Source organism: Juglans microcarpa x Juglans regia, chromosome 6D (assembly GCF_004785595.1).
Source record: "Juglans microcarpa x Juglans regia isolate MS1-56 chromosome 6D, Jm3101_v1.0, whole genome shotgun sequence".
In the NCBI taxonomy this organism is placed as follows: Eukaryota; Viridiplantae; Streptophyta; class Magnoliopsida; order Fagales; family Juglandaceae; genus Juglans; species Juglans microcarpa x Juglans regia.
Window position 1 is genome coordinate 23,063,188 of NC_054604.1, and position 19,138 is coordinate 23,082,325.

The 19,138-nt window shown below is 36.3% G+C and overlaps 1 protein-coding gene across 1 annotated transcript; it reads left to right on the forward strand.

The window, feature by feature from the left end:
- The first annotated feature begins 3,899 nt into the window (after positions 1-3,899).
- On the forward strand, positions 3,900-6,278 carry LOC121234449 (TNF receptor-associated factor homolog 1b-like). Its single transcript, XM_041130389.1, has 6 exons — positions 3,900-4,043; positions 4,683-4,830; positions 4,942-5,111; positions 5,287-5,569; positions 5,657-5,829; positions 6,004-6,278. The coding sequence occupies exons 1-6, from the start codon at positions 4,019-4,021 to the stop codon at positions 6,156-6,158; spliced, it is 954 nt and encodes a 317-aa protein (XP_040986323.1). The 5' UTR covers positions 3,900-4,018; the 3' UTR covers positions 6,159-6,278.
- The last annotated feature ends 12,860 nt before the right edge of the window (positions 6,279-19,138 follow it).

Genomic DNA, 19,138 nt, shown 5'->3' on the forward strand with positions numbered 1-19,138 from the left:
AGTATTCTAGTCAAAATAATAATATCGTATATAGTGCATATAGGTGCACAAGTTATTTATTGCAAGGAAAAATATTCAATTCGAATAGAATATTATCAAACGGTCTGGAATTGTGTTCGAATAGAGACCGTATTGCATGATAAGTGCATTCAAACGAAAAGAATTTGGGGCCCTTTTTGCAGGAAAGTTACCGCCAAATCCATCGAATCGATTCCCATTCGAATGCAATTTTACGGCATTCGAACGACATTCGAATGGAATTGGATAGGCGATGTCACATACGCAAACCAAAGTTTGAGGGAATATGCTGACTATATTCTTCTCACTCTGTTCGAACAGAGTATAACTCATTCGAACGATTCTCTGTTGAAATTAAGCTCGCGGAATATACGGCGTCATTCTTAAAATCTCACGTTCATACGCATAAATAATGTTCGAACGAGAACATTAAACTTAAATCGCCTAGACTTCCTTTGACTTCAGAATTAGACATAGGGGTTTTTGGGGGCGCCGAACAAAGTTTTGGGGGGGGGGGGGAGATTTTTGCCTCTTAGTGTGTGTTTCAATCTTAGTGAGAGTGAGAGGTAGAGAGAGAGAGAGATTTGATTCTAGAGAGGGAGTTTGATACAGAGTTTGATTGAGCCCAATTGTATGTATCGAATAACTACGGAGAGATTAACAACTCTTAAGGTTAGTGATATGTGTGTATAAAATAAATTAAAAGTTCTGGAATATAATATAACTGATATAAATTAATTGTTAACTTGAACATGTGCAAGAAGAGTTCAGCTCGTGGTTTGAACAGACGGTATTAGTAAATAATGTCCTACTATCTACGAATTTCATACCACCAAAATAGATTTTTTTTTTCTATCTAATACTGATATAATTGGAATAAAATTTATCGTTGTAAGTTGTATCAAAACATGGTGATAATTCAAAAGAAATTGTATGTTTTGGCATTTGGTCTGTCTAGGTGGGTCATTCAATACTCAGCATGTTTGGTGTCCGGATATAGATTTTACACGGCTGATAGAGAACAATATAGAAAATCTCAAAATTAAAGGATCATAGTCGAAAGAAGCCACGGGGAGGAGAACATTTACTTCTATAGAGTTGTCGAATATATCGTTGGGTTAAAAGTACATGGGGGACATATGGTCTGGTTGTTTAAATGTAATTGGTGGAATGTCCCAAATCCTAGATTGTGAGTGTATAATGATGAATATTTTGTGAATGTCAATATTTCTCGCACATGGTATAAGGAGGATCATTTCGTTCTCGCTTACCAAGCAAAGCGAGTTTTTTATTTAGATGATCCAGAGTACGAAGGGGAGTAGTACAAAAGTTCTCACCAAGAAATATATATGATTACATTCTAGAGGCAGATGGACAACATAAAGAATTTGATGGCTCAACAAATGAAGAAGCGTATCAGGAAAACGAATCAGGCATCAATTTATTTGTTGATCTCAACCAATATGACATGGTTCCATTGCGTAGAGAAGATGTTGAATCAGAAGTAATTGAGGGCAGCGTGTCAGAAGAACATGAGTCAACTGAAGTGACTGGTGTGGATGAGGGCGTCTGGTCCAGCAAAACTGATAGTGAATGATAGTTGTTTCTATAAAAATATCGTTGTTTTAAAAATAGTAACATTTTTCTGAATAATAATTTACTACGGTTTAAAACAGATATGCCTCCCAAACGCAAAACAAATCGTGTGCCATCTCCATCCATTATCGACTCCCTAATTGGTTTGTCTGCCACCAATTGTGGGCAAACATCACTAGACCCAGAAAAATGTATGTTACATAGAAACTTGATTTTATATGATGATTTAAGTAATAGTATTTTAAAAATAAAATTATTTTTTTTATGTTCTGTACTTTAATTACTGTATAGTTGTTGTAAGCCATCGTCAAGGTCAATGTGCTACTAGAGGTGTATGCATTGAGAAAGTAAGGAAAACGAGAAAAATTAAAATTGATATTCTTGATGATCACAGTGTTGGCTCTGGAGATTTTCCTTTTCAGGAACAAGACTAGAGATTTTCCATTTCAGGAACAAGATAGTCTAGTTACTGACTATAATCTGACCTAATTGTATGCTAAATCACTTACAAATCTTGATGGTGTTTGGACCAGTTGCAAAGTAGAAGCAAATTATGTAAGTTTAGTTTTTTTTCATTTGTACTGTCCAATAATATTTTTGTTATTTATACTATCTCTAATATTTTTTATAGGACAAGATGGTATCACTTCGGGAAAATGCTACGGCTCCATTTCATGAATCATCTATGAACGATGTTCAGATCTTTTCTCAAGTTTTTGGATCACGTTTTGGATATTTGAGGCGCATAGGATGTTGCTTGAATCCTTTCGAAACATCATCCTCTTCTCAAGTCAGATCGAATAATAACTCTCAAGAATTAGAAGAAGCAAGGCTTGAGATTGAACATTTGAGGTCCAAGGAACAAAAGTTGCAAACTCAATTAGATCATGTAGCAAATATAGAGGCAAAATTAGAACAAAACATGTTGAAGAAGCTGGAGATTCAATCCTAGAAAATGTTAGAACACTGGCAATTAATGATGTCCTATATTATTAACGACTAATCAAAAACAGTTTCAATGAACTGAGAACCGTCAATCCTGTTCGAATATATTAATTGTCTATTTGAACAAACTGCATGTTTAAACATTCGAACAAATAATAATTTGTCCGAATAGATTTGTCATCTTTCGAATGTACCATACAATGTTCAAACAAAAATATCAAAGCGTTTGAACAAATTTTTTTAATTCGAACGTTTAACAATGGTGTTCGATCAAATTCTGTTTGTTCAAACATAAATATATCTGTTCAAACATAACTAAACTATTCAAACACTCGCTCCATTCTAACATGATCAAATAAATTTTCGTCGTTCGAATCAAATTTCGATAATGTCCGAACAAATTCTCTACCTTCAGAGCAATACTTGTGCCATTCGAATGATTTTTGGGATAAAACTTTTCATCCCCAAAAAAATTCTCGTTCGACATCGTTCCATCCATTGTTTCAGTCAGATTTCACCCCAAAAAGTATTTTTGGAGATGAAAAATAAATTTTATCTCCAAAAACCTTTTGAGACAAAATGGAGATGAAATTTTTTTATCTCTAAAAGTGCATTCTCTTCTAGTGAATTGATCATTAGGCACCGCATCGTCACAACAATCTTTATTACTCTATAAATCTCTAAAACTTCCAACTAAATCAATAGTATCAATTAAAATTTTGTCTAATTATGATCAAAATAGCTCAATTAAATCCAAAGAGTTTCGGTTCTTCTAAGGATCATAAGATGACATGCATAACTAGCTTAATCCATAAAGTACCAATATCTTCTTACTAGATCGCTATGCCAAGATTTTCAAGTGATTCCTTGACTTATATATTGTTGTGGTGCATCACAAAATTACACTTGCCCAGAAAATAATGTTCACGAAAACAAAACTAGAGTAATTAATGATGATCAGGTCGTATAGCTTGAATGCCTTAGTCCAGGTAACCATTCTAGCTAGCTAGCTGGTTAAATGTCACCAATTAAGAACTTTTAATTTGGTCTCCTTGAATCAGGATTTATCAAATGCAAAGCAAGAATATAGGAAAAGTAAGGGAAAAGATCACCAAGGCCAAAAGATTTATTTTTTTATTTAAAAAGTAAAACTAACTGAAAAGGTTGCTGAAGCAAAGAAGAATATTGCATTACTTGGCCTTGCCTCTCATCAATTTGCATTTATCCCAGTTTTGTAATTGACGTTAGAATCTTAAATTTCTTAATGGTCATGTACGTGAGTAAACCTAGGAGATTTACGATGGAATATTGTACGTAGCATATATATATATAGAGAGAGAGAGAGAGAGAGAGAGAGAGAGAGAGTAGAGCAACAAGAACGACAGGGTTCACCTCTTTCGATCGCAAAGGAACACCCAAAAGCAGATTTTCAGATTAACGTTAAAAGCTCCTCATCAACATGGCGGCCAACATCTACCGGCCTGGTATGCCCTCTCTCTCACAAAAGAAGATCACCCAAGCAGATTTATGATGGCCGGGGTTTTTTTTTTAAGTTCTATTTTGTAATTTTTGAGTATCTTTTGCCGTAGGTACGTGCAGGGTTGTGCATGCATATATGTCGAGTATATTTTTTATTAAGTATAGCTGAAGGCCGGAAGCTGAAAGAATATAATTATCAACATGCTTAAAGACTTGTAAGATATTAATATGCGGTTCGTGATTATCAAATAAGATTATTATTTCCAATAATTACTTTCCTTCTCTAATCAAAGTTCACAAGTTCTTTTGAAATTGTGGGTGTGAAATAAAAACTCGGATCGGAGATCAGTAAAGAGGAGCTAGCTAAAGGGATTCAAATTAAAGATCATGATATGCTAATATTTTCTTTAGCATTTTGAAACTTGTTGGGCTAAACTGATATTCTAAGGCGTTTGCACCATGCACATATTACTTATATGACATAATTTGATTTAGAAGATAAATTTTAAAATATGAATCTTACAAATCAAATTTTATTATTTAAGTCATGCTGTGAATGGATGGTGTGCTCTATACACTGGCTTATTGTAAAACATGTTAAATGCACTATGATGATATTATCTAAATATTTCTACCATCAACAGAAGTCATGAAAAGATTAATTACGAGAGATATGCCACCAGCTCACTACACATTTAAGATTGAATCATTCTCAAAAATCATAAAGATATTTCCAGCGGACAAAGAGCCAAAGTATGACTCAGAGGTTTTCGAAAGTGGTGGCTATAAATGGTATGCATATATGAATCCCTTAATTTGTTCTTGCGAACATATAGTACCATTGATATTGCGTTCCTTTCTGGTTTTAATGGCCTTTTGGTTCTGATCTAAATCGTTAATTAGGAAATTATCTTTCTACCCAAGTGGAAGGAAAGAATGCGACGGCGATGGATATATTTCACTCTACTTGGTGATTGAAGATACAGATTCTTTACCTCTTGGTTGGGAGGTTAATGCAATATTCAAATTGTTTGTGTTGGATCAGATTCGGGGCGAGTACTTTACCCTCCAAGGTAGCTCATGTTTGTCTGATATGAGAAATATTATTTTTCATTTTATCATTTCCAATCATGATATTAATGTATGAATAAACTATGTGCAATTTAAGAATTCTCTTGCCCTTTGTGTTTTTTTCTTGTTCTTTCAATTAATTTGTTTTAATATAATTAAACTTTTTTCCTCATATAGACGATAATGAGAAAATAAGGCGTTTTCATGCAATGAAAACTGAATGGGGATTTGCTCAATTTCTCCGCCTTAATATGTTTGACTATGCCCGAAATGGATTCCTTCTTGATGACTCCTGCGTATTTGGTGCTGAGGTTTTTGTCATAAAATGTACTGGTAAGGGAGAGCGTATGTCCATTTTGAGTTCTCCAATCACAGGTTACTGCCGTTGGGACATTGGAAGGTTTTCAGCATTAAATGTGGAATATTTGACAAAAGAGTTCAGAGTTGGGGAACGTAAATGGTATGTGTACTTATTCTAGCTGATATATATTTGCATGTATTAACTGTTCCCTAATTTTTCTACCTCTATTTCCATTGATGAACACAGGGAGTTGAAGCTATATCCGAAAGCAGTTTCAACTGACGATGGTGAGAGCTATATCAAGTTGTTTTTATCATTGTCTGATTGGGAAACTCCTCCCCCAAAAGGAAAATTGTATGCTGAATATACTCTACGTGTAAGGGACCGAAGGGTGGATGGAGAACATGTTGACGTAACAGGTGAGCTCCCATTTTGGTATCTTGTTATATAAATATCAAAAGGTACTCTTGGTACAATTAGTAGATAGATTGTGATTAGCAAAACTCTAGATGATCTTCTAATGGTTGAAAGTAGTACTTCCATTGAGGAAAAATGATGTATGTTTTGGTTATTCATTGAATGCTCTTTTGCAGATTGTAATTGGTTTTCTACCACAACAAGGGGATATGATTACCCAAAGTTCCTGTCGCTACGTATGCTCAAGGATTCATCGAGGAGCCTTCTTGCAAATGACCTCTTGGTGGTTGAAGCACATATTGATATAATATCTGTGGTCAAGAAATTTTAATAAAAAGAATGAAGTAGGCTACAGCTTTAATGGTTGAACTTGTAATAATACATGGAAAAACTACTCTACACTTGTATATCAGGGGCTTTAGTCACATTCAAGTCGTAACTTCTAGCCTCGGGCTTGCATTTCACATTCAAGTCACATTCAAGTCGCAACTCTGCAAAAGTGTTGGTGCCCAAACTAAAATAACAGAAAAAACCAGCAATAAAAGAATTGGAAAATACCTTCACAACTAGCTGACTCGAGATTACCTTTGGAAGCACATCAAAATTTAACTTTAGCATACCAATGGGAGGAGGAAGCTACTTGACTAGAAATTACCTGATATCCTGTATTTTAGTGTAATTATTTTAATTGAAGGATTATTTTAATTATTTTAAATGTTGGTCCTCTTGTTTTAAATTTATCAGACTCCTCGTTGGTTTTATTTTATGATTTTTAAGTTGTGAAATTTTTTATGATGTGCATTTAAATTGCTCTTTACTTTAAATTAGTTCAATATTGGACTTTAAAATTATTGTATTGTTGAATTTTTATTATTATTTTATTTAACTAGTCTCTGCATTTAAATTATTGTATTCAACTTACTGTTTTGAAATTCTTTTCGTTGGATCATTTTTGTGACCCAAGTTGTGAGGATTGGACCTCATTTCTTTCTGTCACTTTTTCTTTTCCTTTTTTTTCTTTTTTCCTCTTTTTCTTTTCCTTCTTCTCTTTCTTTTTCTCCTCATTTTTCCTCTACTTCTTTCCTCCAGCGTGCGACCCCCCCCTCCCCTCTCCCCTATCTATTTCTTCATCCGCCCAGTGCACCGCCCATTGCCGTCACCGCCCCTCTCATTCTCCTCCCCACCTGCCGACGACCACCCCCCTCTATTTTCAGCCCCTCACGTGCCGCCAATCTCCCCCACGCATGGCTTCAAGCCGCGGCTTCATTTTGCTCCCGCGCCGCCATGCCTTCATCGTTCACCGTCAGCTCTTCACCACACCACCGTCGACCCATCAACTACCTAAACCACCTTTTCTCAGCTCCGATCAGCCACCCTCGAAGCCTCTTCATCCCCATTTCTGATTTGGGTGTTTTAGCCTCCAATCGTCACCCTCATCGCCACCCACGCCCAACAACCACCACCCGTAGCTTCACCAACACTCCTAAGCCCTTCCCAAGCCATCCCAAGTCTTCGTTTGTCCCTGTTCAAAAGTTAAGTTTTTTATACCCACGACCCTTGTCCATTTTTGCATTGCTGTGACGCCACTTCTAGTACCTCCTTGATCCTCCGAAAATTATGTTTTGTCACTGTAAGTAATTTTTCAAAGAATTTCTTGAGATTTAAATATATTTGTGGCGCCCCCAATCCCCCTTATAAAAATACACAGGGATCGAGACGCCAGGATGGTGACAACACGGTCACACATCCCAACGAAGTGCCAGTGTGTGTAAATGCAACAGTGTTCAAATAAAATAACGCAGCGGATAGTCAACTAAGTACCAGAATTTAATTACAATCAAACATCAGTAAAGATTTAAATAGCAGTTATACAGTCATCCCTGAAAATATTTTACAATAGTTCTAAATGTACAAACGAGTGATCCTAGATCACTCCTCAGGTGGAGCCGTCTCCTCCGGCTCGCCCTCCTCCTCCTCAGCATCAAAATCTGCGACACCACAAAATGGTCTCGCAGGTAAGTATAACCCAAACAACAATATAATACAAAATGCATTAAATGCAACTAACATGCATGCACATGAAAACATGCATTTTTCCACAAAACATCATTTTCCCCGAAAATGATAAATTTCCAACACACACCAAAATCCCATTTGGTCCAAATTATTCGTAAAACATTTTCCCAGAAAATGATTTACCCAAAAAATCAACTCGCACTATTTTCCCAGAAAATAGTGCATTAATCCCAAATGCACCATGCATTATTTCCATATGCACCATGGTCTCCCCTATGGACCATCCGCACGTCCTGGCTTCGCAGCGGTGCTCAGTTCCGCGCCCAGCACGTACGTGGCCAAGCACTCACACTACGCAACGAGCGATGCCCAGTTCCGCGCCCAGCGCGTACGTGGCCAGACATCCTCTAGTCCCCGCCAGCAGAAGGACCACGGAGTCGGCACGAGACCATCTCGTCCGATCCCATTGTCGCCCGGCGACAACCCAGGGGACGTTACTCAGTATATTCCGCTCCCGAGTAACCAGAGGAGCTCCACCGAGTTAATGCCCCATCTCGGCTTGGGGTCGTGATACACACGCACCAAAAATATCATCACATAAAATCATAGCTTTTCAAAGCACATGAACATGAATGCAATACACGAAACCCAGTTTTCTTTTACAAACATGATCATGCATGAAATGATGAAATGCACATGTACCAACACAATATCCAAACAACCCATCAACAACAAATATCAAATCAACCAAATCAACCAAACAACTCTAATCACAAATCCATCCGACCCCCGAACTCCTCGGACTCAGTCCGGCATGCCAAAAACACAGTGAAATGGGTTAGTGCAAAAATACATTTAAATTACGAAAGTTCTTTGGAGAAATACTTACAGTGCAATATAATAATTTTCCGAGGATCGCGAAGTTGAAAAAGGCGACGTTTGAGCAACACCACAGTGTAAAATACACTGTGGCCGTGGGTCACAAATACCAACTTTTCAACGAGGACAAACGAAGACCCAAGATTGATAGGGTAGGGCCTAGGGAGGTCGGTGAAGCTAGTGGTGATGGTGGTTTGCCGTGGGTGGCGGCGCAAGGGGTGGTTTTAGGCCAAAAAAGTACAAATCGGAGATGGACTTGGTGGGGCTTCACCGGTGACGGATCGGAGCTGGGGTTGGGTCCAATGGGTTGCCAAGAGGCCGGGGATGAAGTGGTAGGAAGATGGTGGCCGGAGGTGGCGCGACGGCGGCGCAGTGGTGCATGGAACGCCGCGGCTTCAATGGGTTCGTGGTGGTTAACGGCGACGATGGAGGAGCTGGAAATGGAGGGAGGTGATCGCCGGCGGCAGGGGAGCGGTGGAGCCGGGCGGTGTCGACCACCGCCGGCGCACGGTGGCGGGCTGGGGAGGAAGCCACGCACGGCGAGAGAGAGAGAGAGAGAGAGAACTCGCGCACCCCGAGGAGGAAACCGGGAGAAGAAAAAGAAAAAGAAAAAGAAAAAAAGAAAAGAAGAAAAGAAAAAGAAAAGGAAAAGAAAAATAGAGGGAAAAGAAATGAGGTTCAATCCTCATAACTTGGGTGACGAAAATGATCCAACGGAAACGATTTTAAAACCACAAGTTAAATGAAATAATTTAAACGTAATGGTAAAGTCAAATTGAAATAATTAAATTCCACGGTAATTAATTAAATATGAAAAACAATTTAAATGCACAACAATAAATAAATATTAAGAAAGCACATAAAAATTAATTTCCACCAATTAAAATCATAGAAATAAACTCACTAAAAATCCAACCAATTTAAAATAAGAGAAATTATTTTAATTACATAAAAATAATTCCTTCAGTAAAAATACACTAAAATACGGGGTGTTACAATATTTTTGTACTAACAAATCATCTGTAGTCTGGTTGGCTGTTACGGGTTTAAATATTGATGTTTTGAGTTTGACGCTAGTTATGGTAGATATTGATGATTTTAGAAAGTGATGACATATTTTGAAATTATGAGGATTTTAGGTTTTGAGGAATTAAAATAAGTTATTTTAAAAGTTTAAGCTTAAATATCGAAATACGTGATTGATTGAAAATTTATGAAAATTACATGATTTTTTTTTTATAGGTGACGGTTTATAGTTTACTCAACATTTTTGAGAAAAATTCTGAAAAGCTAAGAAGTTCAGGTAAGCGGGATTCATATACTAGTTTTGCACAAAAGAAATGAAACGAGGTTGACTTTGAAATTATGCATGTTTATCTTTGAAAAGAAATTTGAAAAATGACATCAGATGTTTGTTCTGCATATGCATAAATCATATATAAGAGAAAGTATTTTTTTTCATGACTGGTGTAGACGTGAGCAGATTTTAGCATTCGATTGAAATGTGAAACAGAGCGAATATAAGATCCCAAAAGTTTTGCTTTGATTAACTGAAAAAGTTGTGTCTATTATTCTTGGATATGTGAAATGTTCTAAAAGTATTTAGTATTCAATTTTGATATGATGTGTCAACTGAAAATCTTGGTATGAATTTTTGCTTTTGTATTCTGATTAATTCTGATTCTGATGTTCTGCTCGATTTTTGTTACAGCTCAACCAAGGGTTATAATAGTGGATACAGCCCCACCACGGGTTATAATAGTGGATATGACCCAACCACGGGTAATAATAGTGGATACGGCCCAACCACGGGTTATAATAGTGGATACGGCCCAGCCACGGGTATAATGATGGTTTATAAGCTTACCACGAGGGTTAAACATGGTATATGCCCCGATGTGATGCTCCAATATGATGAAGACGAGATCTCAGATTTTGACATGCCAAAAGATTTTGAATAAGAAATTTATTTGAAAGCTTCGCTATGAAATTTTTGGTAACATGCTTTGATTATGCATTCTGAAAGTAAATATTTTGTACTATATTCTAAATTCTGAAAATGCTCATGTTTACATACCAGTATGTATTCTCTGCTTACTGAGTTATTGATAACTTATCCCCTTATCTCCAATATTTTTAGATGATTTTGGATATTTCAACTGAGGATCAAGGCTATGAAGTATTAAGTGAGATGACTTAAGAATAGTAGATTAAGAATAGAAAGTCTTGATGAGTATTGGCGATTTTTGTTAAGAAATTTCATTGTGTTCTGATGACGTGGCATTTGAAGAATTGATTATATTGAGGAAATTAGTTTGAATCAAAATTTCTTTATGATATTGGAAATTTAGAGCCTATAATTATATTGTTGAAATGTGAGTTAAGTGACTTGTAGAGAAGTTGATTTTTTTTTTTTTGGTTACTGTATCAAGGATTTGATAAATGAGTTTGTGTGATTATTTAAATTGGAAGTGTTTACGTTTGATTTGGAGAGCTTCAAGAACAGGAATATTAGCATTTCAATCTAAAGCCTTGGGCTTTAGAATGGAATTAATTCTCATAATTATTTCTTAATCTTCCAAATGATAGTCATGTTAGTGACAGACGTATCTTCTAATCGAGTTTTGTCCTTGTCAGTCAAATCTTCTAGAGAGAGAGAGAGAGAGAGAGAGAGAGAGAGAGAAAGAGATTATGGTAAGGGAGCAAACATGTGAAATTGGTATGAGCCCCTAAAAAAGGACTACAATTGAATGTCGTAAAAAATTGATGAAAACTAATCTCAAAAATTATACTTGGAAGCCAAATTAGGTATCCCACCTTGTTGACTTTTATCATCTAATTAGGAGATTCTATTCACGTACTAAAACTTAAAAACAAAGTCTGAAGTTTTGAGAGGGATCAGGACCTGGTTTCAAGTAAAAGAAACAGAAGGAAGAGAAGGGGAATGATTTGGCCTAAATACATTCCAAGTTGACGCGGATGAAAAGTTGCCATCCCAAGTCAGGTATTCCCATGCTCTAGCATCGGGAGTCGAGACTTGGTTTTAGAGCCATAACGAATCTATTTCTTGAAGAATAGAGTTATCACCAGCAGCCATGAGCAAAGGAATGTTCCAGCATGTGGAAGAGCAAATGTCTTTGATTCTCAAGTGATGGCTGCAGACAATGAAACTATTTTGGGCTAAGAAATCGTTTCCACTTCAATTGTCGTACCAAAAATTTAAGGCATCTTCATAAATTTTCCATTGACTTTCAGTGTTGATGATTGAAAGAAAAATGAAAATGACTTTCTAAGAATTAGAATGAAAAACCTTAGACATGATAAGATTCAATGAGGGAAATTTGCTTATATCTTTTTTATGCAAGAAATGCCCAAGGAAAGCTAGAAGTAAGAAATCTCCAAGCTAACTTACTGTGAAGAGCCCAAATATAATCATATTGTGCAAGTTTTTAATAACCAACCTTCTTCAATAGACCTCCTTGAGAGGTGGGTCAACAAATATGAATTCAAGAAATTAATCTACTTTTTCTTATAATGATCGCGCACCTGTCTCCCTTGAGAAAAATTATAGCTAAAGCTTTATGAGTGGAATTAATGATACTTTTTTTAAAATTAAGAACCAAGAGAATATGAGCAGGGAGGAACGGGGATGGAAGTAAGAAGACTCGGAACAAATTGAATAAAGATAAGCTTACTCCAATAGATAAAAGGCGGTCTTTTCATCCAAAAAATTTCTTCCTAATGGTTAGAACGGTATCAAAAGCACAGAATTAGGGAGTTTGCCATATGTAAGAGGAATATGAGTCTGTCACTTCTTTGCAATTTTCTTCCTATATAATAAGTTCCCCATTACGCTAAGGAAAATGATAGGTCCACAGAAATATTTTACCGAAACCCTCCACCAAATGACTTGGCTGCTGCTAGGTGGATTTAAAAATAAAACAAGAAAATAAAAACCCTACATCATCTGCGTCATCTCCAAACTCCACCTATGAGCCCCCATCCCCCTCATCTCCCTCATCGAAAGCTACGAGCCCCCATCTCTCTCATCTCCCTCATCTCCACCTACAAAGCCTGTCTCTCTGAAAATCTCGAGCACATCTCCTTGAACCACATGATCCCTCATCTCCCTCATCTCCTTGAACCACACAAACCCATCTCCCTGAATTACGAACCCTTGCTTGTGGCCTCCATCTGCCCGAGTCATCTCATCTCCCTCACGACATCCTCTCAACATCTCATCCCCTGAACCACAAACCCTGGCGTGTCCTGAGCTAGAACCCTTTGCTTCCAAAGCCCGTCGTCCCTCACCTGGAACGAACCCCCACCCAAAACCCACGCTTGCCTCAATCCCTCTCCCCCCTCTAATTTTAAACCCCCCGAACCCTCTATCTCCCTAAGCCCGAACCCTCCATCTCCCTGAACTCGTCGCTTGCCTCCATCCTAATTGGCAGAGCTCAAACCCTCCATCTCCTTGAGCCAGTCGCCTGCCTCCAACTAGATTGGCAGAGCTCCATTTACAACAACAGAGTCTCTGTTGTTACTCAGTATGCTTCGCTGCTTGTCTCTAATTTTCACTTCTCTATTTTATGTTTTCTGGCATTATTTATGTTCAACCCCTCTAACTTTTTTCCATTATTGATGGGTTATAAATTGTAATTATTAATTGTTTGAATTACCATTGTTGTAAATGTTTTCTGTAGTGATTTATGGTTATTGATTTAGCATTATTGTAACAATTAATATGCTTAATTGGAAAAAAAAAATTAAAGGAGAGTTGCAGCTTGGGTTGCATACATGGTTTGAAACTCAGAAAGAAAATAGGAATTTAATTTAATTTGCAAAGTTGAGATTAGTGGGAATTTCGTATCGAAATGTGATTGTTGCATAACGGGTGAATATGAGGACTTGAATCATGTCCTTGCATCTGGGATGTTCGCAAGGGAGTTGTGGAATAAAGCAGCGGGACAGGTGGGGCTGGGAAGTATAACTACCTCATCGTGGAGGAACCTTGTTGAGATATGGTTTCAGAAAGCTACGAAGGGAACGCAGATGGGCAGCTACTGGGTTTATTTCCTGCTATCATCACATGGGCTCTTTGGGTAAGACGTTGTCGTGCTCAAGTAGAAGGGAAGAAAGAGTCCATTAATCAGGTTTGGATGTAACTAAAATATTGGATTGGAAAAATTGGTGAAAAGCTAAAAACATTTAAAAAGCAGCTGGTGAGAGATATTCAAATTCTTCAGGAGCTTCAGGTTCCAGTGAGTGTCTTGAAGGAGCGAAGGCCTCGTATTGTTTGTTGGGCTCGACCAACTACTAGACGCTTGAAGTTGAATATTGACGGAGCATCATGCAGAAACCCAGGGCCAATGGGAGCATGGGGAGTATTGAGGGATGAGGAGGACAATATTAAGATGGCGTTTTCTGTGTGTTTGGGGCATGGAACCAACAATTTTGCAGAACTATTGGGTCTGTTGCATGGTATTCGGATAGTGAAGGAGCAAGGAGTAGTGGACTTTGATGTTGAACTTGATTCTTGGTTGGTGGTTCATTGGGTTAAAGAAAAGAGATGTAATACCTGGTACCTTGAAGACTTTTGGGAGGAGGTAATGGAGGAATTGCAAGGTCTAAATGTTCAGATATACCATATTTTTCGAGAAGGGAATAAAGCCGCAGCTTTTCTAGCTCGAATGGGGGTGGAAGGAGGAGTGGGAAGTGGTGGTCGGTTCATGATCTTCCTCCACTGCTTAGAGGTATTTTACGTCTTGAAAAAAGTGGGTTTCCTTATATACGGCTGTAGTAGGCTGGGCAGTGGGTTTATGTGTTTCTTGGGTGTTTTTTTAGTTTTTGTTGATATTGGTGTTTGGGTGGGATTTTTTGTACTTTTGTCCTCAAGTATTTGCTCGGTTTTACTCCACCATAAGTGAAGGATAATAAAAGTGGGAGGGGATCACTCATGGACATGTGATTCCTTCTCTTTTTTTCTTTTTTAAAAAAAAATCTGCTCAAGCTAGGTGAGTTGACGTACAGATTACATAATATATAGTAAGAGATAAACGGACGAGGTCGTGGATTCAAGATTGGAACTCTTAGAAGTACAAACTTTTAAATTGAACCTTTGATATTCATATATATATAAATATATATATATATATAAATAGATGGGTAGAAAAAAAATCATCAAGCTTAACACAGAGTAATTCTATTTAAATGGCAGAAAAAAGGACCCCAATTAATTGAGCTCCTTTTTACATGCAGCAATATCAGATATTTTGATTTAGGCAATGAAGTTCTTTGCAAAAAAGGGCACCTAAATTATAGACTTTGATTACCTTTTCTTATGGGTTATGCTTTACCTTCCTCTGCTAATTGAAGGACATGAATACAACAGACTGTTCACAAACTTGAAGCTGTACATTTCATTGATGATAACAATTATTGAAGTTGTGCCAAATGTATAGATGATAACAAGCAGTTCAAAGAAGAGCAGAAACCAATTATAGAAAAGCCCAAAGGTCCTGTTATAACCTGCATCCCTTTAAAAGTAGTCTTCAGTAGAATAAATGAAGTAGTGAATGGATTGGCACGGCCAATGCATCGTGTGTTAACATCATTTGTTCCATGAATTTGGTGCTGGAGGAGGAGTTGCAGTTGCTGGGTTCTACCCAACTTTGGTTTGGTATTTTTGGGGTTTGGGCAGTTCTGAGATGTACTTTAATATTGACATGTAATGGATAGGCATTTTTATGTTTTGGGCATTTCGTGTTGTAAATTTGTAAGTATTTTTGCTTTTGAGAATAAATGGACAGTTTCATATTTGTGTATATCTCCGCATGGAAATTTTAGCTTCAGTTTTTACAGGATATCTTGTAAACTTATTATGGTTGTGAATTTGTAAATATTTTGCTTTTAAGAATGAATGGATAGTTTCATATTTTTGTATATCTTCACATGACAATTTCAACTCAACTTTAGTTTTTACAGGATACCTTATAAACTCATTCTGGTTTTGAATTTGTAAATATTTTGCTTTTGAGAATGAATGGACAGCTTCAAATTTCTGTATATCTTCGCATGACAATTTCAACTTCATTTTTTACAGGATACCTTGTAATCGCATTTCATCACAAAATCGTGCATTACAGGATATTGCACTAATTCCATTAATACAAAAATGCATTACAGGAAATCGCACTAAGCCTATTACAGGAAGTACGTTTGAATATTACATTACAACAACTTAATAGATCAAAACACCACCACATAATCCAATAATTTCCACCAAAATCGCACCACCTAATTTAATCTTAAATTAGGATATATCAAAGCCTTGCATATAGGTGCTTTCATATTTTTTTAATATTAGATTATTGCATAACGTAAGATTTATTCTTGCTTCCATGCCCAATTCCATACTTCCATTGTGTTGAAACTTTCACCTTTTCAGATGACATTATTTAATTTCTTCAATCTTGCTTGAAGGAAAATCTATATGTTTAATTATTTTAAGAATTGATCATGACACAAAAATTCAATGTACTTCTTAATATATGGCTATTAAACCCCTTCTTCTCAAACTGACTGGAAGCATAGATGTCAAAGTTTAGTTGCAGTTGAAAATGCATGACATGAAATTCATTTTACTTTTAGTTATTAGTGCTTACAAGTCCATATTCTCATTGATTAAAGCTATCTTTTTTTTAACCTAGTCAACCAAGCTTGATGACTTTTGAAGCAAGTCAACTCATGCAACTGTACTAGAGGAAACGACGTCATGATTATTGTTCACTGATTAATCATCTAGAAATGTAGGAGTAAACTGCTTGCCAGATGTCATTGTGCAATTGCAATCAAAATCATGTTTTGTTGTTTTGAATGCCAGTACAATATTTAAATTATGTTTGTATCAAAGTGAGAATCAATAAGACAGAAGGAAGAAAGGTAAAAGATGTGTCAGTAACATGATAATAAATGCTGCACATAACTTACTGTGCTAGCTTCATATTGGGAGAATGATTTATAGATATATTTTCATTGTTTTAATATGATAATTGATGTCTTGCAGGCTGGGCAAGAAACAGACTTTGTCCTAGCTTCATGCACAAGATGAGGAATAGAACCTACCAGAAGGGAGCAAGTTTTTAAAGCTAAGAGGGTTAGTTCATTCTTTTCTTTTATTTCTTTTGCTACTTTAACATAATCTTTTAATATTTATCTTTGTTTACATGATTTCCCCAGGCTGGAGAAGAGTCATTGGTTTTTAGATTATTTGTAAGTCTGGTTTTGTACTTCTCACTTGTACAATTATTTTTTTGAGCAAGAACATATAATTTGGATGTGTATTATATCTTTTCTGTATTTTGTTTTCTGCATTTTTTTTTTATTTTCTAAAACACCTTTTCCGTTGAGCAAACTTTGCCAGAAATAAGTTTTTTCGTAGAATAAACATATTTGCCACAATCTAATATTGCCGTAAAAAGTTTTTATCAGCGAAACTTACATGCTAGAAATAAGTAATGGTTATCTGGAAAAAATATTGATCTATTCGCGGCCTTTTTTTAACATTTTGCGACGAACTATATCCCAACAATTTACTTTTCTCAGAGATTTTAATGGTAAACGGAAATACCATTTCTGTCGATTTTTTAGACATTTGCGACAGAAAAAAGTCACTGGAAATAGTATTTTTTGCGATAATTTTTTCTAATCACTAAAATTTCTCAGAAATGGCATTTTAATTTAATAAAAAATGCAATGAATTAAAAATCCCCGCTAATGATCAAATGCAGCGATTATTGGAGGTATTTGCGATGATTTTGAGCATTAGAAAAGGCTTGATTTCTTGTCGTCGTAAATGTCCACATTTGCATTATGTAATCCTTGTGGAGTTTATTATCCTGCTAATGTTAATTCTCAAACTTTGGCATATTATCCTCATGTCACTTTGTGTATAATGTATGCTTTTTCACAAATTATATAATATTTGGCATCAATTATATATAGAAGCTATATATATATATATATATATGCATACTAGGAAACAGCCCCGTGTGCGTTAGCCCTGAGATGCACTTGACATAATAATTTAAAAAAAAAAGTGAAAAAGTCAGTAACTTATTTGCTTAGGAAAAGAAAATACAAGATTAAAGAAAGACAAAAAATTCAGATTAAAAAAAAATTCTAAACTTTAGCAAAGTATGAGTATTGGTCTGCATCCATATTGTATGAATACATTGTCGGAACAAAAAAGACATGAAAAAGAAACGTCAATTCATGTGCGCCGTGGGACTATTAAGAATTTTTTTATAAAACATGATCCTTCATTAAATTCTACAAGGGAGCTACATATCAAATGGTCAAGGGTTTTAAAGACGTTTTGATAAAACAGGATCCTTCATTAAATTCTATAAGGGAGCTACAAGTCAAATGATCAAGAATTTTAAGGGCCTTTTTCTAAAGCAGAACTTAACGGACTTAATGAAAAAATATGAAAAGTTAACAAAAAAGATTACTATTCACAGTTAAATAACCATTTATTATAATAGAGTATATATATATGAAGCGAAAGATTTTTTTTTTTAAAAGAATAACCTATATGTTATATTCATGAATCAACAGAATTACAAAATTTATCAATTTCCACAAGTTTCTTAATCTCTTGAGGATAGTCCTCCATCCACACTATCTCTTCATTTACATGTAAAGCACTTTTAGCAAGATTATGTGCAACACTATTACATATCCTATTCACATACCCAACCCTCCAATGTCTTCTATTAGTCAAAACCACATTCAATTCTTCTATCAGTTGACCATGCCACACCCACGAGGCTTCAGCCTTGTTGACTGCTTGAATCACAGTTAAGGCATCCCCTTCCAACTGCACCATTTCAAAATTTAATTCATTACACAACTTCATAGCCCTCCAAAGGGCATAGATTTCTGCCATAACAAGATCTACAACATTTAGCTTCAGACAGCACAAAGTAACTAATACTTCTCCACACTTATCCCTAATAATCACCCCAATCCCACCTTTGTTCTCATCAATCTTCAGAGCTGCATCCCAATTGATCTTGATTGTCTCCCCAACAGATGGTTTCCAACAGGTAATCCTACTGCCTTAAGTCCTAAACCTCTGGCCACTTCCTTGCTTACTCTGAGCTTGTTGGAAATCACTCAACATCTCTGCTGCTAGATTAAAAACTTCATTTGGACCCTCAAACTTGTTCTCAAAAACCACTCCATTCCTTCTTAGCCACACCCTTCTCAGAACCACAGCTATCACCTCCAATTGATCATGAGAAAGCTTTGAGGTTCATTCTGTCCATAGGTCAAACATATCCTTCTCACAACTAGACCACTTCTGCACTGGACTCCTCTCACAAGCCCACACATCACTAGCCCCACTGCAAC